This window comes from Ambystoma mexicanum, chromosome 4q (assembly GCF_040938575.1).
Source record: "Ambystoma mexicanum isolate Mex_15411 chromosome 4q, UKY_AmexF1_1, whole genome shotgun sequence".
Lineage (NCBI taxonomy): Eukaryota > Metazoa > Chordata > Amphibia > Caudata > Ambystomatidae > Ambystoma > Ambystoma mexicanum.
This window is the reverse complement of record NC_090928.1, coordinates 50,878,558-50,906,070: the sequence shown is the minus strand read 5'-3', so window position 1 is coordinate 50,906,070 and position 27,513 is coordinate 50,878,558. Positions and strand designations below refer to the sequence as shown.

The following is a 27,513-nucleotide window of genomic DNA, read 5'->3' as shown; positions in this document are numbered from 1 at the left end:
TTAGAGCCGCAGAAGTAGCCATTCCCCTTGTAGAATGGGCACGAAGCCCATCTGGTGGTTCTTTTCCCGCTAATCTGTAGCATTCAACTATGGCTAATATGATCCAGCAGGAAATGGTCTGTTTTGTTACAGATAAGACTAATTTTTGACCAGTGTAACCCGCAAACAGTTGGTCATCTTGTCTCAATTTAGCCATCCTAGAGATGTAAAAACTAAGAGCCCTCTTGGGATCTAATGTATGTAATCTCTCCTCTTCTTTGCCCAGGTGCGGAGGAGGATAAAACGTTGAAAGTACTATTTTTTGTGACAAATGGAAGACTACTTTTCGCAAAAATGAAGGTTTAACTTTAAGGACTACCTTATCTTTATAAAAAATAGTATATGGTGGTTTGCATGAGAGAGCCTGAAGTTCGCTAACCCTGCGGGCTGATGATAGGGCCACAAGGAGGACAGTTTTTAGAGTTAAAAGCCTCAATGGACATGAGTGCAGAGGCTCAAAAGGTATGCAAGTCAAGAATTTTAATACTAAATTTAAGTCCCAGGCTGGTACATGAAAAGGTACTGGAGGGTATACATTAGTGAGCCCCTTTAAGAATTGAATTATTAACGGTATTTTGAAATATGAAACCTCTTCCGAGGAGCGCTTGAAAATGGACAGCGCAGCAAGGTATCCTTTTATTGTTCCTATCTGGAGCCCCAGATTAGCTAGATGTAGCAGAAAGGAAAGCACCATTGGGGTGCCACACTGAAAAGGGTCCACATCCTTGTCTTTGCACCAGTTACTAAACCTATTCCAGCGACATCGGTACAAAGACTTTGTTGCTGATCTTCTGGCCGAAAGCAAGATTTCCATTACGTCATCCGGAAGATCCCAATCCTTGTATCTCAACCTCTCAGAAACCATGCGTGAAGGTTGAGTGTCTTGACCTCTGGATGGCGAACCCGACCTTCCTCTTGCGAGAGAAGATCCTCTTTTTGCGGAAGACGTATTGGAGGGCAGATGGACATGTCTAGAAGGTCCGGGTACCAAGTCCTCCTGGCCCAATCCGGGGCAATTAGGATCATGGTTTTCCTGAACTTTCTCAACCTCCTGATTACTTGAGGAATCACGGGGACTGGGGGAAACGCGTACAGCAGTGGAAACTTCCACTCCACTACGAATGCGTCTCCCAGAGCTCCTCTATGAAGAAATTCCCTTGAGCAGTACTGATCGCACTTCCGGTTGATCGCGGTGGCAAACAGATCCACTTGAGGGGTTCCCCAAAGGGCAAAGGTCTCCAGAAGGACTTCCTGAGCCAGCTCCCACTCGTGAGAGACCGTGCTCTGCCTGTTCAGAGCATCTGCCGCCGTGTTCTTCTCTCCAGCTAGGTGAATTGCCGACAGAGAGATTCCTTCTCGTATTGCCCAGAACCAGAGCTGCATTGCCTCTCTGCACAGTGGCAGTGACCCTACACCTCCTCTCTTGTTGAGATAGTACATGGCCACTGTGTTGTCCGTCATTATCAGAACATTCTTTCCCTGTACAGAGGGCAGAAAGGCCTTCAGAGCTAGTCTGATTGCCCTCAGCTCTAATAGGCTGATGTGTAGTTTGGACTCCGATAGAGACCAACGACCGCTGATTGTCAGATCGTTGGTGTGTGCTCCCCACCCCGTGAGTGAGGCGTCCGTCACTACCATTATCTCCGGCCATGGTTGCCAAAAAGACTCTCCCTTGAGAATGTTGTCGTTGCAAGCCCACCATAGAAGATCCTGAGCAACTGCGCTCGGGACTTGCAGAAGATCCGACATATTCCCTGAGAACTGGGATCACTGAGTTCTGAGTGCCCATTTAAGGGATCTCATTCTCAACTTGGCCTCTGGTACTAGAAAAATGCAGGATGCCATGAGGCCGAGCAACCTGAGAAAATCGAAGGCCGGTAGACATTGGGCATTCTGGAATTTTGTTACCATCTGCTGGAGGTGGAGAGCTTTTCCCGATGAAGTGTCCAAGACTGCTCCGATAAACTGGAGTTTCTGGGCTGGTATCATGTGGGACTTCTTGAAATTGAGGGAGAAGCCCAGTTTGTGGAGGAAGTGGCAGGTGATCGAAAGATGATCCTGAGCTTGTTCTGGAGAACTTGCTCTGATCAACCAGTCGTCTAGGTAGGGATATATGTGAATACCTCCTTTCCTGAGACTTGCTGCCACAACCGCCAACAGTTTGGTGAAAACCCTCGGGGCGGAGGTCAACCCGAATGGCAGAACTCGAAACTGATAATGAGAATTGCCAATCGTGAACCTCAGGTACTTTCTGTGCTTTGGTTGGATTGGCACATGAAAGTAAGCATCCTGAAGGTCCAATGATACCAACCAATCTTGGAGTTGGAGAGCCTGAAGGATCTTAGAAAGAGTCACCATCTTGAACTTGTCCTTCCTGAGGAACTTGTTCAAGTTTCTCAATTCCAAGATGGGTCTCAGTCCTCCGTCCTTTTTTGGGATGAGAAAATATGGGGAGTACCAACCCCTGTTCCTCTCCGCTACAGGTACCAGTTCTATGGCACCTTTCTCTAGCAGGGTTAACATTTCCTGCAACAGGAGCGCATCCGGAATTTTGACTGAATTGGCTCCCTTTGGATGATTCTGAGGCCTTTTTAGAAAGGGGGGACAGTAACCTTGGGCTACTGTTTCCAGTGCCCCGCCATTCCTTCAGATGTTGTTGAGAGATCCTGCCTCCCACTGGTGTTTTGTGTACCAAGGTCTCAGAGGGATTTGGAAGCGGCTGCAGGAGTGGCTGAGGGTACAGATGCCGCTCCTGAGGCTGATTTTGCACCTCTTCCCCGTGTTCCACGAGGGAAGTTCCTTTTGCCCCTTTGAGAGGCCTGTCCTCTTCCTCTACCAAAAGAGGAGTAGTATCGAAAAGAACGACCCATCCAGGAAGATGAGCCAGAATAGGGTTTTAGAGGCTGGCGCAAAGAGGCGCTAGGTGATTTAGCTGCCGCTTTCGAGGTCTGAAGTTTTTCAAGGCTTTCATCAGTCTTTCTGCCAAAGAGCCTCGAGCCATCAAAGGGCATGTTGAGGAGTCTAGCTTGCACATCCGGTGCAAATCCCGACTTCCTCAACCACGCAAATCTGCGTAGCACAACGCTTGCAGCCATGGATCTGCTGATACTATCAGCAGTATCCAGTCCAGACTGGAGGCATTCCCCCCATTGCCTCCTTCCCGTCTTTGACTATATTCAGGAAGCCTTCCCTTTCCTCGCCTTCCGTAATATGATCAGCCGCCGCCGAAATACAGTCCCACAGGGTATGGGTAAACCTGGCTAGGGTACAGGTGACATTTGCCGACTTAAGTGCCATACTGCCTGACGTGAAAACTTTACGTGCCCAGGCGTCAATTTTTTTATCCTCTCTATTTGGAGGGATAGTTGGATAAGCAGTTTGTTTTGAAGTGGATGCTGCTTGAATGACTAAACTCTCTGGAGTCGGATGTTTATTCCAATATTCAGGATCCGATCCAGCTGGTCTGTATTTTCTTGGAAAAGTGCTGTCTGCAGCAGCAATGGTTTCTGGTTTCTCCCAGTTTTTCTCCACAGTCCTTTGAAGGGCCCTGTGAAAAGGGAGAACAGGATCCTTCTGAGGTCCCTTGACGATAATATCCGTCATGTCATCTTGTTCAAAAATGTGTGAAGTATTACCCCAACCCATGTATTCAACTACCCTGGTCATAAGATCCTGTACCCACCATCTGCATGCTCTGCAGGATCAGGTTTGGCGAACTCTAATTCTGGGGATGTGTCAACTCCACTGGCAGAATGTAGAGTATCACTCAGGTCTCTCATTCTAGATTCCTGGTCAATAAGTTCTTCAGGAACTTGTCTTGTACCATAAGTAACTCCCAAAGGAGTAACTTTGTCTTCTTTTTCTGAAGCAGACTCTTCATAGATTGCAGACATAGATTTGAAAAAGTCTGATCTGGGCAAAGGAGTGAATCTCCTTTCTTCCTCTTCCATCTGCTTCGAAGGAAATGGCAAATCCCTCGAAGTTTTCGAGGGTGTCTTCGAAGTTTTCGAAGATGACTTCGATAATGGCGTCGATGACGCATTTGGCTTTGGTGTCGAAATTATCGACGTCGAGGGCGTCGACGAAGTCGTCGAAGTCTTCGACGATTTGTGTTTCTTGGCCGGCACTGGAGAGGTGCTCGACTCTCGAAGTTTCTTCGACGGTTTTACGTCGACTCGAGGTTTTTTGTATTCCTCGACGCTACTGGTCTTAGTCATAGTAGCCTTGGACTTCCCTTTGTCGTCCAATGGAGTGACCTTAGGGGTATGGCTTTTTCGAGGTTCTTTCGAGGGGGTCGAGGCCGCATTCTCAAAAACCTCCATCATCTTTTTGCGGAATTCTTCCCACTTACTGGGAGAATCCGATTTAGTCGGACAACGAATTTCGTCGGTCGACTCTGAAGAAGAAGATGATGAGGGAGATCTATGTCTCCTCTTCATTTTTTTCGATGACGACGAAGAATGTCTCGATCTACTTCTAGATCGAGATCTCTTCGAGTGCCTATGGCGATCCGATCCCTTAGAATCAGTCGCTTTCTTATGTTTTTTTGACAAAACCTTTTTTGAGGCCTCCCTCCCCACCGACAGTTTACCTCTCCTCTCACGAAGAGCTTTTTCAGTCATCGATTGGCAGGAGCCGCAGTCGTCAGTTCGGTGACTGGAACCGAGACACCAGAGACAAATCCGGTGGGGATCGGTAATCGACATCTTAGACCCACAATCTGCACACTTTTTAAACCCAGTTCTGGGTGTCGAAGGTGTCGAAGATGATGACATTTTCTTCACAGAAAATAGAAGCGCGCCGTTCTCGATAGCAAAGCGATCGGAAAAACGGAACTGAAGCAACGGGCGCGGCTCGAGCTACTTATACCATCGGTGACGGCGACAGAGTACGGAGTACGTCGAGGGACAATCGACGCCACGACCTCGAGCACAGCGCCCTCTGGCGAGAAATTTTTTTTCCGAAGCAGCGGAGCTGGAGATAACGATTTATCACAAGATAAGGAATACGTGGGAGGACACAATCCATTCGAAAAATGCTATTGGTTACATCTTCGGAATATTTTTCTGAATTCTATTTGTCCTATTATTTTGCATCATTTATTTAATATTTGACTGGGTCTGAAAGGCTATGATATTAAGTCATGATATATGGGTGCTTTTGCCATTTGTATGGCCTCCTGTCGCTTTACGACCTACAAGTAAAGAGGCTGGTTTATGGGTGGATTAGTCTGCAGCCTGAGTACCTTTCAGTGTACGTGATAGATTTGGGGAGTTTAGCAAGAGCTTAATGTGTGTGATGTTTGTTGTCTGGAGAAAGTGAAGAAAGTAGAGAGTGCAGAGTGCTATTATAGTTTGGTGGGCATTGGGTAGGATAGGAGCTTGAGTCAGCTCTTTGCCACAAAGTTGCAAATCTTTCATGACAGCAAAGGTTGTGGCCACCACATCAATCACTAGCCCTGGGACAGTAGTAAGTTACTGAACTAGCATGTCTACAAGTGGTTGTGAGGGGAACTGTAACAACACACAAGATGCTTCAAATGCTGAAATGATGGAAACAATATCCAGTCAATCTGTAAAATCTATCAAATGTTGTCACGGTAAACTTATGCAAATGGAAAAAAAACAAAGAAGCTTATTTGTGTATCAATTAAATGTGCCAATCAGAGTTACATGTGCGCTTTGTGATAATTCAGAAGTAGAAGTGTAACCTCTGAGTGAAGGAGACATCGCACTGCCTAACCCATTAGCTGCATTATCTCTTTTCAACGAGGGTAAGAAAATGATCAGGGGCAAAAAGGATGGCAAATTAGGAACAGAAAATACTTTAAAGAATGAGGGTTGCTCTTTATCCAATCAAAGCACTGCATGAACCTAGGACCCTTTGTTACTCACCAGCATTTGGATCATCGCTGCTTTCTCCAACTTCCTCACCAAGATCGTCGATGAAAATTGAAGTCGTCTCATCTTCTTTTGTCATAAAGTGGCAGTATCGTGGAAGAAAATTCATGCAGAACAAGTTAACAACTGTTAAATGTTTCAGAAACAAAAATCACCATTTCAGAAATGCAATGTCAAAACAACAATATTCTTCCCAAGAGACATCTCAGGTACGCACATATTTTAATTTCATTGATTTATCTATGTGTGCATGCCTTACATTGAGGGTACTTGCATAGCAGCAGACATATTGCCTTTTGGAAACAACAGTGCACTTTGTACTGAGCAGCTGAAATGGCCTTGAACCGTGATCCTTCTGCAAGGAGAGCTTCTTGTTAACTGTGAACTGAGGGGGGTTGGGTACGTTTTAGAAATGTTCCGGGTCATTACCTCATCAGCAGCACTCTGACAAGAACTACTGCTGGTCCAACCAAGGCCTTGTGGGAAGATTGGTGTTGTTGTTGGCCTTTCAGGAGAACATCCTGGTACAATGTCAAGGGTGGGCATAATCTCCATCCTATGAATATTGAGGAGTATGGACCCGTTTGGTGTGCTGATTCCGACGGGTTGTCTACAAATATATGTCTTCAGGTTCTTACTGAACCCTTTATACAGAGGTTGTTTTGTGAGGTAAAGATACAGGTAATTCCACGATCATGTGCCCTGTGCCGTGAAAGATCAAACTCCATATTTCTTCCATTTTACTATGCATGTTGGATTGATGAATAATTTTTGAACATCGGGTTTTGATAGACAGAAATTGTGGGGAGGTTTTCCAAAGGTAAACCAAGCAATTGTTCCAGAATCGCTTATGCATGGCACAGGTGGCTTTAGACTTAATCCTTTGTACCAACAGCAACCAGCCAACGGCATTCATGGCTCAAATGATAAGGCTGTGCTTTTTTACATACGGCAGCCTGACTCTGCTCTGTACTGGCTGGAGCTTCTGGATTTGGGCCTTTGTTCGGCCAATATCTAGGCTGTTGTAAATGCTGAGGCACAATGTGATCAAGGATTTAGTTTGCTTGATCTGAGCATTTCTAGTAAAAAAACGGGAGGACCTTCTTAGCATGGAAAGTTGAATGTTTACATGGTACGACGTCCTTTCATATCCAGCAATTTCAACACCTGGCATTTAAACGTGGGAAGAATTACGAAAATGGTAAACTAAATTTTTGGGGGAGGTTGGAAAGGACAGATAAGGGGTTGGGGTGTAGGGAATAGGTAACAATAGGTGGGGCGGGCACCCCCCATAGGTGGGTGAGGGTGCCCCCCACACAAAAAAACATTAAATTACCATTTTGGTAATTCTTTCTATGTTTAAATGCCAGGCGTTGAAATTACTGGCGATGAAAGAACATAGAACTGTTTATATTTTTCATCTTATTTGGTTATCTGGGTGGCAAAAGCATTTTCCAAATGAAACAGGGCCTCAGGATGTTTGGCTTTTGGTGGGGGTCTCACTTAGTGAGAGGGATCTTGCAAAAGAAAGTTATAGATGGAACTTTCCACAAAGTTCTCTATTTCACTTCTGGATCCATGTGCGCAGAGGAGCCCTTCCTTCATCCAAATTAATAAATACTCCAAGTCCTTAATGTAAAAGGAGTGGATGCCAGTTTCACCCCCAGACACTGGTTAGGTTTAGTATTATTTACAAACAGTTGGAACTGAAGATGATTGGACTTGACCTGTACAATTGGAATAAGGAAAGCATTCAATAGGCGCTAGGACCGGGCCGTGCCCTGTGGCAACCCGTGGGTGACTGTGGTGATGATAGACTGGAATGTGTCAATCAGTGTTTGCTGGTTTTAGCTCCAGAATAAAGATGCTTTAAATACAGGGCAAGCCCTGCTTCACAAAACCAATGCCAAAGTTTGTGGATTAGGATCATGTTGTCAATTGTGTTATAGGCTAGTGATTGGTTGAGAAGGACTAACGTCAAGAAGGGTAATTTCGAAATGGCCAGTAAAGTGCAAGGATATAAGCTCTATGATAGGTTTGTTCCAAAATGGTGGGATGACTGTGTGTTTAAATGTTGTCAGTACTGCTCCTTGGTGGATGCTCAACTAGCGCCACAAAAACATATTTGATCCAGGAAGCTGGGCATGGCTTTTGGTTGATTACATTATTTCTGGACGTTAAGGGCATCACTTGGCTCAGATTGTCAGACAGAACATCCCTGGTGCAAGACTCCTTGTTTTTTTGAATGTGTCCTAATTGATTTACCAAACCTTTTCCTTGAAAGGGTCTCATCTGAGGCCTCAGCAGAAACATGAATATTTTATGTGTCTTCACAGAGCGTTTTCCAATGGGATTGCGCCATTATAAAATGCTTCTGTGAATCAGGCCCTTGGTGTAGTTGTATACCATGTATCTTGCATTCCCTTTGACAGTATCCACGCACAGCTGGCTGTGGCAGCCTTTTCTCTTTCAAGGGTGTAAAACTGAATTTGCCAACACAAATGGCTATCATTCTAGTAGCACTCGATTTGCTTGTACAAGTTTCACACTCACAGACGTTGGAGTTGGTTTACAATTTGACTTTATTCAAATAGATGTCCCTCTAACTAATGTATTCATCAGTAGAGACTTTTTGAATATATTTAAAATCTTAAACTGTAAACACCACATCTTGTGCACAATGTTTTGATCTTAATCTCCCTTCGGGCAAAAAATCTATAAACATCTTATTGCAACTGCATTACACGTAAAAATAATAGCTAGAAGAACAAACAATAAGGGCCTGATTATGAGTGTGGAGGTAACTTTAAAACATGCAGCATCGGCAAATACTGGATGATTGAACACAATGTACAAATACGAATCAGTTACTGCATGCGAAAATACAAAGAGATACAAAGCACCCCAAAACAATGTATGCGGTAACCATGTCTTCAAGCAGCCGCACAATACTGGATGCAGAGAGTGGCCAATACAAGATGCAGTATTTACCAGATAATTCCGACTAACACTACCGGAGAAAATAACATATGAAACCCCACAGGAAATGACATGAATAGCTGTCCCTCATTAGGGATCCTGTAAGAGATCTGGGGGCTGCCCGGGGCATAGGAGGGAGGGTGCAGACAACTGCCTCTTCCCCTAAAATATTGAGGGACTCTCAACCGCCACCTCACTGGCCAGACCACCATGACTAGATGTGGGGGTGGAGGGAAGAAGACCGGGGCCATGGACAAATTTGCGACAACCCCTCCCCGTGGAAACCCGGAACCCTCAACTAGCTCTCAAATGGAACAACTGCAACCGACAATGAACCCGCCCCTGACTTTACTCATCTGATGGAGGCCATGGCCAAGGGTTTTGAGGCTGTCCATGAGAAACTGGACGATATTACAGCCAACGTTGCATCCATGACGTTGCAACTTGCCAAGAAGGCCGGGCGCATTACGGAGGCTGAGACTAGGATCGGAGCGACGGAGGACACTGTGCAGGGTCTCCACAACACTGTAACATCCCTGGTGAAAGACATGAAAGCCATGAAATCTAAATGTGATGACTTGGAGTCACGCTCCAGGAGAAATAATATCAGGATAGTCGGGGTCCCTGAGGATGCTCTGTCAGGGGGTATGGAACAGGCAGTTGAAAATCTACTCAGGGATCTCCTGGGGTGCCCGGTTCTTTCCCCCTTTTTCACAGTGTCGCGTGCCCATCGGGCACTTGGTCCCAAACCTAAACATGGCGACTTTCCACGACCCAATGTAGCGAAGATCCTTAGTTTCGGCGACAATGACCAGCTCCTGCGTCTCGCCAGGGAAAAAAAGGAACTACGACTGGGCTCCCAGACAATTCGACTTTTCCCGGACTTCTCCACTGCGGTACAAAATGAAAGACGCCAATTCGTTGGAGTTAAGAAGCTACTCCGAGCCCGCAACTTTCAATATGCTATGCTGTTCCCAGCCCGACTGAAATTCCAATTCCTTGGCAAATTGTACTTTTTTATGGTCCCGGACGAATCGGTCAAATTCATAGAGGCTCAGATCCTGATCTCAGACGATCCTCATCGTGATGGAGACAACCCGCCACTGAGTTGAAGAAGCACCCCAGAACTGCACCACTCATCATCCTTACTTTACGGAAAGCTCATAGTATTTATGATGTAACTTGCCGCCATCACAGTCACACTGGAATATGTGGTATTGTAGTAAATCTGTGGAGCGGGCCACAACGGCAGAAGCTTACCCCTCAGCAGTTGCTAAAGTTACTGTTATGTTGAGATGAGGGATGGAGGCCATGTTGGGGTAGGCCGAGTGTGGAGGGGGGTGGAGAGGGTTTTACACTGCTGGGTTGGAGTGGGCAGTGAGAGCGGGCGGGAGGGGGGAGAGTTTTTTTGTTTTCATTGAAATTAATTAGAAGGTTATGCGCCGGTTGCGCTTCCGAACCAGATAGAGGAAGAAAAGGGGGACATTACTTAGCAGCAGAGTACAAGGTTAATTGGGTCATTTTCTGGGAGACAGGAATTGTGTCCGGAGATGGGAGAGGAAACCGTGTGACATGTCACAGGTTACATAATGGAGGTGAAACTGATGGCATGGAATGTTAGGTGGTTAGGGAACTAAACCAAGTCACATAGAATTATGGCATATGCACATAGACACGAGGTGAAGATACTCCTCCTGCAAGACACGCATACGAGGGAAGTAACATCTACAGGTATAGCACCAACACTGGGGGCAAATAGATTCTTCACCTCCTATTCCACCCAATCTAGGGGAATCATGTCAATGATCCATAAATCTGTTTACTCTGAAAAATAATTACGTAGATCCTGAAGGATATGTTATCCTGCATTGCATCATAGCCGCCACTGAATTATTGTTGGTTAATAATTATTATCCCAGTATTGACACCCCCGAATTCTTCAACAACGTGGTATCCATTCTGATGGGGTTCATTGGGATTCCGATCCTGTGGGGAGGTGATATGAATTTGATTCTGGACAATGTTTAGAACAGGACCGGGACAACCCCTAAATCCCAATCATGTGCAGCTCACAGACTTTTAACACACATTGAATCCCTAGAACTGAGGGACACATGGCGGACACTCCACCCACAAGAGAGACAAAATATATACTATTTTTGAGTCCATGACAGTTCATCTCGAATAGATATGTTCCTAACCTCGGGCTCGCCAATGAGCAGAATGAAGAATGCTGTGATACTGCCCAGTACCCTATCGCACCACTCCCCGGTGTTGCTGTCCTTGGCTATAGGAAGACTCCCCAGACCCCGAAACTCCTAGTGGTTTAAGTCGGAAGCACTCTGTGACATAATACTCAAAGCAGAGATTTGTTGAGACATAGAAACATACTTTGCCTGTAATAGACCAGATGCTATCTCCGCTGGGGTAAGATGGCAGGCTTTCAAGGTTTATATCCAAGGTATGTCCATATCTAGGGAAGCAGGAGTATTAAAAACAATAAAAAAGATCTCCAGCGCTCCGAAACTAAACTTAAATCTGTAGAACAAGAATATTCCAATCAGTCGAGTCTGACAATCCTAGCACAGAGACCATCTGAACTGGAGCTCTTCGAGGCGCACACTCTCAGGGAAATACGTTACTTCACATGCCTGCAGGCAGCCAGGAGATATGGAGAAGGGGAAAGACTGGGTAGAACCCTAGCTAAACTAATTAAACTAGAGGGCGAACACACCCAAGTGGATTACATCACTGACGAGTCGGGAAACCCCCAATGGTCAGACCAAGAGATCCTCAGTGTATTCACACGCTTTTACGGTTCCTTGTACACCACCAGGCAGCAACATGATATACATGCTGTACAGTCCCTCCTTGTAGGGATCCCCCTGTCATGCTTAAGTCTTCAGGTAAGGGAGGATCTCGAAAACCCCACATCACTGGATGAGATTCTAACAGTGATAACGGAACTCCTAAAGGCTAAGGCCCCAGGCCCTGATGGTCTCACCCCGAGTTCTACCAAGAACATGAGGCCCTGCTTGCCCCGCACCTCCTTGAGGTATGGAATGAATCATTTTGTGACTCTATCCTTCCTGCCACCATCTGCGATTCCACTATAACTGTTCTCTTTAAACCGGGTAAACAGAGTAATGATTGTGGGTCTTACAGGCCCCTATCCCTCATGAATGTAGATACTAAAATCTTGGCTAAAGCATTAGCTAACAGACCTCTCCCGCTTCTGCCCTACATCATACACGATGGTCAAGGGCGCTATGTACGTCGACATCCTTGAAAATAAGGAGGCTATTCAATGTCATGGCCAGAATTGACCCTACGGCGGAGGCGGTGGCAGTAGCACTTGATGCTCAGAAAGCCTTCAACATGATTTCCTGGCAATATCTGTGGGAGGTCCTAGCAAAAATTAGATTTTGTCCTGAAATGATTACATTAAACTCCTCTAGACGTGCCCCACAGCTAGTGTCTTAGTCAACTCTCAAAAGGTTGCCACCCTTCAACCTAAGCAGGGGCACACGACAGGGTTGCCCCCTCTCCCTGACCCTTTTTGCTTTGGCCATTGAGCCCATGGCTGACATGATCCGGTCCCGTCACACCCATTGGGGTATCCGCCTCAAGGGCCGGCCGGAGATAATATCACTATACGCAGATGATGTCCTGCTATAGATCAGTGTCCGCAAGTAAACCTCAACCCTATTCTGCGAGACGTGACTCACATAGGTGGCTTCTCTGGCTTCACAATCAACGACAAAAAATCGGAAATATTTCCACCCACGAGTAATAACAAACAACCAAACAGAGTGTTCCCCCTCTGCTGGTCCCCCAATGGAATCACGTACCTAGGGTTAAAGGTGTCCAAGTCGAGGCCATCCCTATTATCAGACAATTATGCAGCTATGGAAACCTATGTTGAGAATAAGCTGACTACAGGGCGGCCACTCCCTATCACTATGGCTGGTAAGCTATCCCTGGTGAAGATGGTGCTAGTTCCAAAATTATTATACATATTTGCTCATGTCCCCATCTGGCCAGGAAAATCCTTTTTTAATATACATGGACTATGGGCGCAGTTCCTATGGCATGCCGGGGCTGTGCGGAAAAAATGGTCAGACATGACTTTACCTTGCGACAGGGGAGCTTTGCGGCCCCCGATCTTGAGCTATAGTGGGTGGCAGCACAAGCCCAGTATGCATCATTCTGTTATGGGGACACTCGGAAACCACCTCATGTCAAACTGGAACAACTAGCAGTTGGCGGAGCTGACCTCAAAACACTCATTATGAACTGCACATACAAAGATGACTGGCCATTTGATCCAATATCTACCACATCACTAGCCTGACGCCACATATTAACATCAAATCAGAAATACGCCCATACTATAAATGGCTCCCCTTGTGGAGGTTCCCAGGACTGGAACCCATGTGGGACTCCGCACTGATAGCTCATTGGAGGGGGTTGGGATACAGGGCACTCGCTGACTTATTCCCGAATGGGAAGCTCATTACGCCCCACACCTGGAGAGGACCATACTGGCTTGGGACTGGAAACACTGCAATATTACAGATTGCGTGCAGCAGTGCACTCACTGTGGCCATCCCTTCCATCTGAACCCCCTGAAACTCAAGAGGTACAGAACATAGCCAATGCGTATGGCGCCCGTAGGATGGTGTCAACACTATACAAAATGTTATTGAACAGACAACCCAACGCGGAGGAGCATTATGTGAACTCACTGCCCCACTCCACCCGACCTAAAAATATATGGTCTGAGTTTCAAGCATACTTATCCAACCTCGCTGTTGACTAAACTAAAACTACTGCAATTTGATCTCAGTGTTAACCCACCCTGTGAATGTATTATATATATGCTGTTTTTCTCCTGACTGAAATCCATTGTAATGCAACTCAACTGTTTGAATTTATGCGAACAAAGTGACATCTAACCTAATGTACTCTGATATGTTTGACAATAAATAAAAGGTTAAAAACAATAATCTCTAACATCGATATGACAATTGCATTTATGTACAGGTGATGAAATAGAAGACTGGATAAAAACACTGGGCCTCATTATAAGTGTGCCGGTCTGGAAACAGCATGCCCGTAAGCTTAGCGGCACCGTTGTTTCCGGACCAGCACACTACAACTCAGACATGCTGTGCAGGACGGCACCCCTCCGCAAAGTTTTCACGGAAGCACCGTTAGCAACAGTGCAGATGCTCCTGTGTCCCTATTCCCGACTCTATGGGAATTGGAACTAACAAAATTGCTGACGCCTGACTTTCCAGCCGACCGACTTGGAATAGCCCAGTGGCACCAGGAAGTCAGGCGTCCATGAAACTAGACTCTGCCGCCGAGGACCATACAAAGGTTCCAGAGGATTTCTTGAGAAGTGTTGTTATGGGTAACACCATCTCGGAGAACCGGGGTATAAATCTTCTGTAAAAGTTTGTTAAACCCAAGAATCTCTGAACCTTCTTGACAGAGGTGGGAGAAGACCACTCCAAAATGGCAGACACCTTGCGAGGGTCCATGGAGATACCCCGGTCAGACAAAATAAACCCCAAGTAGGGATGCTGGAGACCCCGAACTGGCATTTCTCAGGCTTGGCCAGTAAACTGTTTTCCTTAAGTCGAGTAAGTACTGTGCGTACATGCTGTTCGTGTTCTTCCTTGTTGATGGAAAATACAAGAATATCATCTAGATAGATGATCACTGAAACAAATAAGAGATCCGAAAACATGCAGTCCATAAATCTTTGGAAAACTGCGGGAGCGTTAACTAGCCCAAAGGGCATAACTCTGTATTCAAACAATCCGAAGGGTGTTCGAAAAGCAGTCTTCCATTCATCACACTTAGCAATGCGTAATAGGTGGTACGCATTGCGAAGATCCAACTTAGTGAAAAAGTGAGCACCTTGAACCGCCTCAATAATGTCTGTGATGAGTGGCATGGGATAGCGGTCTCTGACTGTGACCTTGTTGAGACCTCTATAATCTATGCAAGGTCGTAATTCTTTGGAATCCCTCTTGGAGATGAAGAATAAGTGAGCCCCAGCAGGAGATTTTGACGGTTGGATGAGGCCATTGTGAAGATTCACGTCCAGGTAAGTTCGTAAGACCTCCTTCTCGGATCTGGACAAGGAAAACATACGACCGAACGGAACCAGGGCGTTAGGCTCAAGATCGATAGAACAGTCCTTGGGACGATGGGGTGGCAAAGGTGCTGGCTTGACTTCTGTGAAAACCTCTCTGAAAGTCTCACCAAGATGTGTCATATTATGGACAGTTGAGGATTCTTGACAAGAAGCTGGGGTCACCTGTAGTTTTAAATAAGATTGTTGGGGAATACAATGCTTCTTGCAAAACTCAGACTCGAAACGTAGCAAATTAGATACCCAATCTATTTGTGGGATATGTCTCCTGAGCCAAGTGATCCCCAAAATAACAGGAAAATGGGCAGCTCTAATGATGTCGAATTTTAGACTCTCCACATGTTGGGAAATCCGGACTTCTAGCTCCTCGGTAGTCTGCGTTATTGGTCCTGAAGACAAGGGAGTACCATCTACACCCTCCACCTTCTGATCTTCGAGTCTTGCTAGCCTTTTGAGGCCCACCTTGTCAACCCATAAGGTATCAACAAAGTTACCGGCTGCTTTGCAGTCTAAGAGTGCCAAAGTCTCTACAAACTGGTCTTGGATCATCACGCTGATATTGATAACCATGAGTCTGGAATCTTCTGTGGTCTTCTTTGTGGATACAGCCAATGAAACGTAGGGACTGGAAGATTTAGATAACCACCAGTTTTCTGTCCCTTTTAAAACCGGGGTGATTCGTTTCCCGAACGCCGTTGAGGTAGTTCGGAACAGTCTTTGAGCAGATGTTTGTCAGACCCACAGTAGGCGCAAAGACCTCTTTCTCTCCGACTCCTTCTTTCTTCCGCAGTGAAGGTGCTCGGGAGGTTCCGATCTGCATAGGTTCTTCATTCTGTTTAGAAGATGGAGGAAGAGTGTTGGATGATGTGCCGATGCTAGAGGGATTTTCTCTGTAATGTCTTTTTTCATTACGCCTCTCCTGGAGTCGATGTTCAATCTGTAGGACAGAGGATAAAAGATCCGAAAAAGAGGCAGGTCGGGGAGACCGGGCTAATTTGTCCTTTATCTCTTCTTTAAGACCTCTACGAAAAATGGCAAATTGTGCCTGTTCGGGCCAGCCAGCCCCTGCAGCCAGGGTCTTAAACTTAGTGATGTATGTGAGGAGGTCTGAGGATCCCTGTTTCACATCCAGGAGATCCTCACAAGCGGTGTAGGTGAGCTCATGTCTTTCAAAGGACTCTCTGAGAAGAGCCTTAAAATTCCCGTAATTCTGTAAAACGGGATCCTCTCCTGTCACAAGAGGAGTAGCCCATGCAAGGGCATTGCCCACCATATTCGAAATGAGGAAGCCAACCTTAGCCTGATCAGAAGAAAACATGCGGAGGGCGCAAAGTGAAGTATATAGTGGCAGCTTCCAAAAACTCTTTAAGCTTCTTGGGAGAACCATCGAACTTCCCAGAAGGTAGGGCCACTGGTGGCAATTCTGGGGGAGGGGGAGGTTCTCTACCTGAAACCAATTGTTTTAATACTATATTTTCTGCTTTGACAGTCTGAAGCTCTTGAGAAAGAGTCTACACAGCTTTCCATAGCTCTTGTATCTGATCCTGCAGCTGCTCTGGAGTAGTCATTGGTATCATTTGGCGTTGCAAACTGTCACAACCTTGTGTAAGACTTGAAGTTACCGTAGGGGTATTGTCCAAATGCTCCGCTTTCCCACCCGAAGCACCACTCTCCTCACCTGAGTCTTCAGGGTCTGACACTCCGACGCTGTGTCGGTGGGCAAGGTAATCCTTTTTACTCTTCGTTGTTAGAGCTCTGACACGGGACGAAGCCGTGGTGGAACTCTGAATTAGTTACCACCTCGGCTCCGGTCCCGTGTGCAGGCGGGTAAGGGGAAAAAACCCGAAGGCGGAAAAAAACCCTGTGTCGCGGTAGAACTGCTGGCCGTGGATTGCGATGAGATATGTAGCCGTAGTTGTCGTAGAATTCAATTGCATCGGGAATCCTCGAGGAAAACAATGCGAAGATTCATCAGGAGAAATAATGGCAAGGAGGGAAAGAACACAGGCAGAAAGCAGGTAAACGCCGAGAAGCATAAGCAGAGAGAAACCGGCGGAAGGGGGGAACCGCCAGGGAGGCAGAGAGGAAGGAGAAAAAGAGGAGGAGACCCCCGAAAGGGGAGGAAAGAGGCGAGCGAGAGAAAAAGCACTGGAAGCATCTCACCGTGAAAACGAAAGGAGACGGTTGCAACGCAAGGAACCATGGGTAGCAGGAAGTAAATAGGCGAGAGGAAAGAACAGAGGAAAACACTAGACCGTAAACAGAGAAACATGAACCACGTGGTGGCATAGTTTAATGGCGGCGAAGCCGTAACAATGGCATCCATCGCCAACCGAGAGGGTTCATGACAAGGTTATAGCTTAAGTGGGATAAGGAAATGTTACATTCAATCCTTCTGTCCTGCTGTCTTATATGGCCTAGAGACTGTATTATTATCTAATTATGACTGGCTTAATAATAATAATATTGAAGGGCGCTTTTTGGAAACTAATCTTAAAACTGCCCAAACCCGTTCCAATGGCCATGTTAAAGCTAGAACTGGGCCTGACTTCTTTGAAGACAATGGCGATCAGTATTTGAGACAAGCATACTTTCCAAACTGCCCGGTTCTCAGGATCTTGCACGAGTGCTGCGCCAAAGAAACTAACAGTAAGGGATTTCATTTTAGGACCGAGAACGAGAAATGTTTCAAACTTGTTCATTGGTCCCCTGAATGTTGTAAGATTGCCACTGAGACAGAATACTATGGAATTAAATCAACTCTCAATACGAAAATCATGTTGTGGGAATGGAATTTGAATTTCTGACATCTTGGCAAATTACCCTCTTATCACAGAGTCAGCAAAATGGCATATAATGCTTAAAGCCCACAAAAATATTTAATGGAATGCCCAGATCCACAGATCCGAGAACTAATTTGGAGATTCCGAAGCAATCAATTATGGGTCCTTTCAATTACAGACCCTAGACTTGGTATCCCCTTATACAATCGTCACTGCAGAATTTGTATGTAAAATATCACATCTCTTAGAAACTCTGAGGCATGTGTTAACCAGATGTAAGCAATTGGGAAACATTTATATATGTAATCTCTGAGAATTTGTGGCGGATCTTAATGATATTAAGAGTGAGAGATTTTGGTTTATTGTCTCAATTCTGGTTTAAATCATTTATATATTGCTTTACACCGCATATGAAACATTGTTCAGAAATTGTTGATAGCTGAAATGAGTTAAATATTGTCTAATTCAGATTTTAAAATACTTTTAGTCTGTAAACTGTTATAATTTGATATTGTAGCGTCTTTCCTATTTTTCTTTATATGTTATATATGTGAAAAGCTCCTGGTGAACTAGACACATTAAATAAAACTAATAATAAAAAGGTGCCCAACTGATCCTGAAAACAAAGTACTATCTTTAATATTGGTACTATTGTTACAATTGGGACTATTTAGACCACTGGGGGACTGCACAGCATCAGGGCCAGTATCCATCTCAGCAAATCAGAGGTTTGTCTCTCCCTTTCATTTCCTAATAGGGCCTAACCTGCAGCAGAGCATATACAAGTCCTGCTGTAGCCGAGGGGCCCCTATGACGAACACTAAGGCCTTGATTGAACTTTGTGGTTGACCCTAACTGGGGGTCGTAACTTAAGAACACTTCCTTGTAAGAATTCAGACTTCCTAAACCTATTTTGCCTGCTTATTATTGGACATCTAAGTGTGCCTATCTGCTAGGAGATATGAAGTAAATTTAACAGCTATACACTGTGGACATTCCTGTTGTCAAAGTATTATGGTGTCACCCTGAATTGGTAGCTACTCTGCACTTCTCCTACCAGCCCAGTTCACGGAAGCATTGCTCCTTTAGGTGAGCCAAGGAAGTTAAGGGACAGTCGTTCGCCTATATTTGGCAAAGTAATGCTGTTTCTGAAAGATAGGATCAGGGGATTCCTTCCAACAGACACACTGGTGAGAGCAAGGGGAAATAGGCATGGCAAGTGGGCAAGCAAGCCACGGTTAAACCAAGGCCTCTGAGTTATTGATTAACACCTTTTTGATTCTTTGTGCTCTTTTATGTGGTAGGTGTTGGGAATGTTAATGGGAGGTAATGGGAGCTGTCGTTAGGGTTTTCGGGTTGATGATTCTGATTCATTGCCATTGTAGAGGACACAGTTAACCCTTTCAAGCTTATCATTTCGGATAAGTAGTTGTCTGACAAAAGAGCTGTCTATTTCAGAATCCTTGCTGCATAATAAATAAATGTAAAGCTTTTGGATTTCCATATCTCTCCAAGGACTGGTCTAGTGCCAAAAGGTAAGGACCCAAAATATTGTTGTTTTTTAATCACAAAGAATATATTTTCTTTTGGCAAACATGGCTGCAAAATATATTTTTTGCATATTTCGTTGTTAATCAGGAAGAGAAATCCATAAACTGACCTGACGAATCAGCTTAGTGAGGGGAGAGTTCTCTGATAACATCTGTAACCAACCCGTTTGTCTCAGTTGGGAATCTAACACTGGGGAGCGCTTTTTGAAAAATGAGTAATTTGGCAGTGGGGACCCGTTACATTTACATTTAAACATAGCGGGTCAAGTATGTGGACGCATATATGTGGACCGTGGCCATAACTTGTGCACTGCTGATTCAGCCACTAGCCTTCAGTTGCTGACTTTAGACATAGCTGGGGTACTCTATGGCCATTAGACTACACCTGCCTGCCTAGCCATCCCGACACCAACACTGCGCATCTACAGAGAAGCTACTGCCTAATTTTTTTAAATTTTTTTTTTTTATTACGAGTATATAATCACCGAAGTGATTTTTACAAGAAGATGAAGAAGGTAACGTAAGATTTCAAAAGTAAAAGCGAAGGTAAAAGCAAAAATAGTAGTAGAAAAAGTAAAGATAGAAGATGAAACTGAAGAACTGGTTAACAATGAAAGCCAGAGTGGAAACACAGATGGTAAAAGTGAGGACGAAGGCAAACAGAACAGAACAAAAGAGGATCACTCCCCACAATCTGTTTGTGTTAACCCATTCTGGGGAGGCTATAGTGGTGCTTGTAGAAAGATCTGGTCCAACATTTTTGTGGCTGCTATGATCCAGGAAGGTCTCAAGCCTCCTATTAAGCGTTCCCACCAAAGATCTTCTTCCCTCAGATAGGCATTCTTTAGATGGTGCAATATATAAGGGGAACTAAATTTGTCTGTACCAGGACACAATAGCTACTGCCTAATTGTTTAACCACTGAACCCCCATTGATGAAACTATCCACCTGCGCTATTTCTGTTGCATTGTTAGCCTATACAGGGGACTCCCGAATTTAGGTAAACCCACATTGCTTAAACCAGCTACATGCATTTTTAGTCTATATTGTGATCTTCGAATTTAGGTGAACCCTCGTAGCTCAAACTAAGTTACATGCATTCTTAGCCTATATTGTGATTTTCGGATTTAGGTGAACCCTCATGGCTCAAACTAAGTTACATGCATTCTTAGCCTATATTGTGATTTTCGGATTTAGGTGAACCCTCATGGCTCAAACTAAGTTACATGCATTCTTAGCCCATATTGTGATTTTCGGATTTAGGTGAACCCTCATTGCTTAAACTAGCTTCATGCATTTTTAGCCTATATTGTGATTTTCGGATTTAGGTGAACCCTCATTGCTTAAACTAGCTACATGCATTTTTAGCCTATATTGTGATTTTCAAACTTAGGTGAACCCTCATTGCTTAAACCAGCTACATGCATTTTTAGCCTATATTGTGATTTTCGGATTTAGGTGAACCCTCATTGCTTAAACTAGCTTCATGCATTTTTAGCCTAGATTGTGATTTTCGGATTTAGGTGAAGCCTCATTGCTTAAACTAGCTACATGCATTTTTAGCATATATTGTGATTTTCAAACTCAGGTGAACCCTCATTGCTTAAACCAGCTACATTCATTTTTAGTCTATATTGTGATTTTCGTGTACCCTCATGGCTCAAACTAAGTTACATGCATTTTTAGCCCATACTGGGCCTCATTACGACCCTGCTAAAAGCAGGTGTTAAAACCTCCATGGCGCTAAGGGACCTCGGAATCAGGCGGTAAGGGTCGGCGCTGTTTACTCCGCCGTAAACCCCTTACCGCCTGGGTCCTAATGAGGCCCATTGTGATTTTCAAACTTAGGTGTCCCTAATTGCTTAAGCCAGTCATATGCATTCTCAGCCTTTACTGTGACCGTCAAATTTAAGAGACCCCTAATTATCTGACTAGTTATTGCATTCCCTGTGACAGCTCCAATAGGCTATCACCACCGTTGAAACTGATTTATGACCATCACTATATAGTAGCCCGTTTGCGACACCTAACATTACTGCTATTACAAATAACGCCAACTAAGTGCCTACTGCCCACAACCACCCTGCCTAACATGAGTAAAAATACAAATACCCCGACTCTTATGCTCACTATTGGTCTCGCCATAATCATGGCCTCGGTTACTTACAGTACAAATCCACCCATAGACAGAAACTCGAGACTTAGGTCAAGACTACCCTGCATCTATGAACCTAAAAGAAATAAAACAAGTAGCACCATTGGACCCCTCTCTACCCCCCACCACCTGGCCAAGAGAGTACAGTCAGCTAAAACAGCCACTCCTATCTTAGCGCCGGACCACTCTAACATAAAGAAGTACCCAAACCAAAACAAACACATAACCAAACCCTCGCACAATCCGAACCCTAAAAGCTCCTTAACGCTAACAGGATCACTCATCAACGCCAGATCCATGGTTGCCCACGCCACCGAAATTGCAGACATCCTAAACAACGATATTCTGGACCTACTCGCCATAACTGAGACCTGGCTCCACGAGGCTGCCGTACCTACCCTGATGTTAGCTATACCTGACAGCTACCAGATCCTTAGGGTAGATAGACCCAATGCCAAAGGTGGAGGCCTAGCCATTATCTCCAAAACCACCCTGCCCATTAGGCTTGCCAACTCTCCCCCGTGTTCCTCCTGTGAAATACAGCCAAACTGCTGCTATCGAATAACCGCACGCTGACCATCCACTTGATTTACAGGCCCCCGGGACCAATAGGGACCTTTGAAGACGACCTATCAAACCTTATAGCGAACAACTCTCAAAGCCACTCCCAAACATTGCTAATGGGCGATTTCAATATTGGCCTCAATGCCCCAGATAACAAATATGCCAACTCAATTGCAACCCTACTTGATGATCACAGGCTCACCCAAAAAGTCCTCACCCCTACCCACAACAAAGGCAGAACCCTTGATTGGGTATCAGATCTCAACTGTAACATTGCCATCACAGAAATTATCCCACAACTCTGGTCGGACCATTATCTAATAAACTTCACCGCCACACTTGATCTCCTGAGCCCAAAACGATCAATATGGTACCCCCCCTCCTCACTAGAAGTAAAAAAGATATTACGGCCGAAAAACTCATCCCTCTCCTCCTCCCGGCTATTAATAGCCTGGACAATAACACTGACCCAGACACCTTAGTTGACACCTTTAACAAAGCTATGACCACCGCACTAGACACCATCACACTAACTAAACTGCATAGAGGTAAGCAGGAAGCACACCTGAAGGCCTGGTTCATACCCCAAGTTAAGGACTTAAGAAAACAAAAAAGAAAGCTTGAAGCCATCTGGCGCAACTCACCTACCGAAAACAACAAAGCTAAACTAACCCAACTATCTAAGCTCTATAAGAAAGAAATCATTAATACCAAAAAAAACTATTCAACGATAGAATCACAAAAGCCAAATCAAATACCAAGGAACTCTTTTCCATCCTCCGTGAAATGGAATCCCCCCTTCAACCAGTAGACACCACCCCTAAGGACAAGACATGGTGTACCTACATACAGAATGCCCTTTCTAACAAAATCACCACCCTTCAACACAAAATAACAAGAAAAAAGAACTCCCTGCCCCTCTCTGATCAAAAAGCATCACCGCCTATCGAGCCCAATACAATCCCTCCCTTCAGTTTCAAAACTATCTCCATTATTGACAATAAAAAAGTCATTCTCTCTTTGAAACCGTCCAACTGCAAGGGTGACAGCTGCCCAGCGCAAATAATAAAGGACGCAGCAAGGGACCTAGCCCCTTTTATCTCAAAGCTGATAAACTCCTCTTTTAAATCCAACACAGTACCTACCAACTTGAAAGAATCTTGGGTCCTCCCCCTACTCAAAAAACAAACCCTTGATCCATCCATCCCAACCAATTACAGACCCATCACTACCGTGCCATTCCTCCTCAAAATTATTGACAGAGTGGCCTACTTACAAATCCAGGAATACCTGGAAGCCAACCACCTGCTAGGCTCTCGGCAATCTGGTTTCCGCCCCCTTCATGGCACCGAAACAGCCTTACTAGACCTCAAGACTAAAATTGAGGAGTTGAAGGATAGCAGAAAAATGGCATTGCTACTTCTACTGGACCTGTCTGCAGCCTTCGACATGGTGGATCATGCAGTTTTATGCAACCACCTCAGGCTCGCTACCGGACTATGAGAGTCTTTTCAACTTCAACCAGTGCTGACCCGATCCAAATAACATATGGAGTTCCACAGTGCTCCTGTGTCTCACCCACCATGTACAACATTTTCACCAAGCCATTGTTTGATAAGTTGGACAGACTGGGTGTCACAAACACAAATTATGCAGATGACACCCAGATCCTCATACCCCTTTCAGGCAACTATGAAATGGACCAGGCTTTGGTGAACAAGATATACATCCTCATTCAGGCATGGATGGCGACCCACGGCCTTTGACTGAATGACGATAAAACTGAGATACTGCTCCTCGGATCTGACACTAACCTAAAAAAAACTGCCCCCAAACTACGCATCCTTCAATATTGATAACAATATCATCACAGTCATGCCTGTAGTAAAAACACTAGGTTTAATTGTAAACGTCGTCTGCCATGTTTTAATGATCCCTATGGGGTCTGCCTGTTTTATGCTGGTGCAAAAAGCTGGCGGAGCCCATAACTGATCTTCAGCATTTTCACTAGCATAAAAATCCATGCCGGCATAAATGCTGTTTGTATGCTGGAAGGGAAGGAGGTGGCAATAAACACAAGTTGTGTTCGGTCCCACAAATGATTGAAAATGGGGGGTAACGTTAATGGAAGTCATAAAAGTCTTGGCTTTTATGCTTTCCGTTATTGCGCGAGAGAGAAAGATGTGATGAGGATGGTTGCAATGGTGCTAGCGGGGGGTGAGAGCATGAGGGTGCAAGCTAGTGAGAGGGACGAGAGGAGAACTTTGGGAGACAGATGGGGAGAGAGAAGAGGTGAGGAGAGAGAATGAGAGTGTGAGGAGGGAGACAGACAGACAGTGTAGGAGGTGGGAGGGAGAACAGTGTGTGGAATGAAAGAGAATCTGCTAAAATTGCATGATTGCTCAGCACGAAACCCCCACCTCCCACAGAATGGCTGCAGTGCTATTATGGAGTTGTCAAAGCCTGAGAGAAAAGACTTAGAAAAATTGAAGCAGGTTCTACTCTTAAAATGTGGGTATACTCCAGCCAAATACTTAAGAGGTTTAGAGACTACAAAAAAAGGAATTTAGAATTGGGTGACATATGTAACTTACTATTTGAAAAAGTGGCTGGGTTGAAGGTCATAAAGAAACCACTTTTGGTGGCATGATTCATCTTGTTATGCGTGAACATATTTTTGCCTCTTATTTCCCTGAAACAGCACTTGGCAGATTCAAAGGAGTTAAATCCTAAGGAACTGGCTATAGCTGCTGATCTGTGGGTATCCCCTAGAGTATCCCATACATAAGGACAAACATGCTTCTGGTAGCATGAGGAGGGGGCAAAGCAAAAAGACAAAGAGAGTGGGTCAACTGAAAAACCTGCACTCCAAAAGGCCCACGAAATGTTCAAGGGGTGTAAGCCACCTGGAGAGTATGTAAAGGGTAGTGGGACTCACCATCCTAAGCATGAACATGGACACGGTAAGCCTCCCTACCGACACAGATCTTCAGGATCTTGTGTAATCTGGGGTGCAAGTGACCATGTGAAGGGGGCCCCACGTGTAAATTAGACTTTGGGGGTCCATTCTGTGAATCTGGCATTCCCTTATGATGGAGAAATACTTCCTCTCTTCTGGCTCCTTTGCCAGTGGCATTGGATCAGAAGTAGTTCTAGTATCATTGAAATGTTGTGAACCTGGAGTTGCTAAAGCTTATGCTTCCATCCCTGACAAAACTAAAAAGTATTTCACGGATAGTGTACTGGTAGATGATGTAGACACCTCTGCTATTAGGGACACTAAGGTCAGTTGAACTGTGGTGGATTCCACATTGGTAAACCCAGAGGCTCTAGTCAGAGCCTCTCTGATGCCCACCAAGCTGACCGATTGGTCCTTCCCTTAAGTTCCCATTATCATCTGTCACTCTAGTAGTAAATGGAGGAGTTGTTAGGATACCTGTAAGTGTACAGCGGAATGCTCCAGGTAGACCTTGGCTGGGGAGTGACCTGAGATCTTGTGGGGAATACCAACTAGCTACCACATACAAGGTCTCAAACAAAGAAGGCGGCGTTAGCCGAGCCTAAAAGGAAGCCTAAGCTTAAGGGGAAACCCAAGGCCAAGGAGGTAAAGAATCCGAAAAAAGGGGGAAGGAGAGTTCCTCCCCTACTCTTCCTACCACTGTGGTGGAGGCAGATGACCAAACCCTTGAAGCGGATGCGGAGGAAGGATCGCCTAATATATAAAATCCCTGTGAGCACCCTGAACTGCAGGTTTTACTTGTAGAAGGGGGTCCTTCTAAAGATTAATTTAGTAAGGGTCAGAGAGAGAGAGTGTCCATCTCCAGAAGGCCTAAGGAGACAGGCCTGCTACCAGTTGGATGGGGTGTTCCTTTGGAAGCCTGGTATCTATGGGGACGGTTGGTTACTGTAGAGAAAACCCATAGAATCCATAGAAGGTGAGCACAGGAGGTTGGTGGTCCCTCAGCATGTAGTTGGTGCATGAAGTTCCCTGTGCAGGTCATCTTTGTGTCAAGAGGATTAAGGAGAGCTTATCAATGCATTTTAACTGGCCTAAGATGGGGGGCCAAGTAGGTTACTGCAGGAGATGCACAACTTTTCAGTTGTCTGGCAAAAGTGGAACAAAGATTCAGGGCTCCACTGGTACCACTTCCTGAAGTGGGTGTACAATTTGAAAGGTTAGTATGAAAACCCCAAGGGTTTTTCCCCCCTTTCTGCCGAGCTGAGTGGAAAGCTGAGGGCAGAATGACAAAAGAGGAGAACACCATTAGGTGAGACAGGGTGCTCCCTTTCCTCTATTCTAATGTCCTTGCCCGAGGTCCCCTCAGCCTTTGTAGGATGCTGTCGTTCTACCTCAAGCTCATCCCAACCATGTCCTTCTCTTTTAATGTAGAACGATCCCTACTAGACCTCTTGAGAATAATCTACCCGACCTCTACTCTTTGAAATTAACATCCACTGGAAGGAAGGGGGGACAATCAAGGAAAGGGAGACGAAAACAAAACCCCTCTATTTAGCAATATACCTTCCCTTGTCTCTCTGAAGCAACTACTTTTCTACCTACTCAGGAATATTATAACACCCATCATCCCACTCATTTTTCTCCCCGTCCTTCTGATTATTATTTTTCGAACTCCCAGTCTGCTTTTTATAAAACACTACAGTTCCCACAATCCCCCTCGTTCATGTCATGACCCAGATACAAAACCCAGAGATAAAGCTAAAATAAATACCTCTGGCTTTTCCCTGAAAGCCTGTTCCACTAATGGGATCAGGCAGAGTCAGGCACCACACCTTGACAATACACACCTGACCTCCATTTCTCTTCCCCATACGGATAAAAGGCAGAGCACAGATGTACACGGAGAGCGAGGAAAACCCCACGAGGAAACAGCAGTTCCAAGATGGCAGTTTAACACAAGGAGAAAGACGGCGAGTCACAGTTGCAAGGGGGAAGTACCTGTAACCGCTAAAGACCGTTACTTTTGTGATCCTTGGAAAGTAAGAAACTGCAGACCAGGAAATAAGGCTGATCAAACCTGCGCGGTGTGTCGAAGGTACTGTCCTTGGCTCCTACACCAAAGCAGCGTCAGAAAAGACAGCACAGCCGATGAGTCAGAGTGACTGATACCAAACCAGCTTGTATTTTGAACCCAGGTTGCAAGCTGCAACTCTGTATAAAGAGAACAGTGTGTGTGGCGTTGGCGATGAGCGACGCAAGTATAATTGGAATCAAAGAAGTAATTGAACTTTGTGATTGAACTTTGTGAGAAAAGATACTGTGTACAGAGTGGTGCCACATGGGCGCTCATTCAAAGGTCTCTGTTAGGTATCTGACTGATGCCGAGTGTGAGAAAAAGGAATACTGAAATCAAA

The 27,513-nt window shown here is 45.1% G+C and overlaps 1 protein-coding gene across 2 annotated transcripts in view; it reads right to left on the bottom strand.

Annotated features, from left to right (window-relative positions):
• The window catches only part of LOC138467452 (uncharacterized), a 665,424-nt gene that overhangs the window by 116,600 nt on the left and 521,311 nt on the right, over window positions 1-27,513 (bottom strand). For both annotated transcript variants that reach the window (XM_069607453.1, XM_069607454.1), the window contains one exon: window positions 5,934-6,008. In XM_069607453.1, coding sequence (XP_069463554.1) covers window positions 5,934-6,008 — 75 coding nt within the window. The remainder of the gene's footprint in view (window positions 1-5,933; window positions 6,009-27,513) is intronic.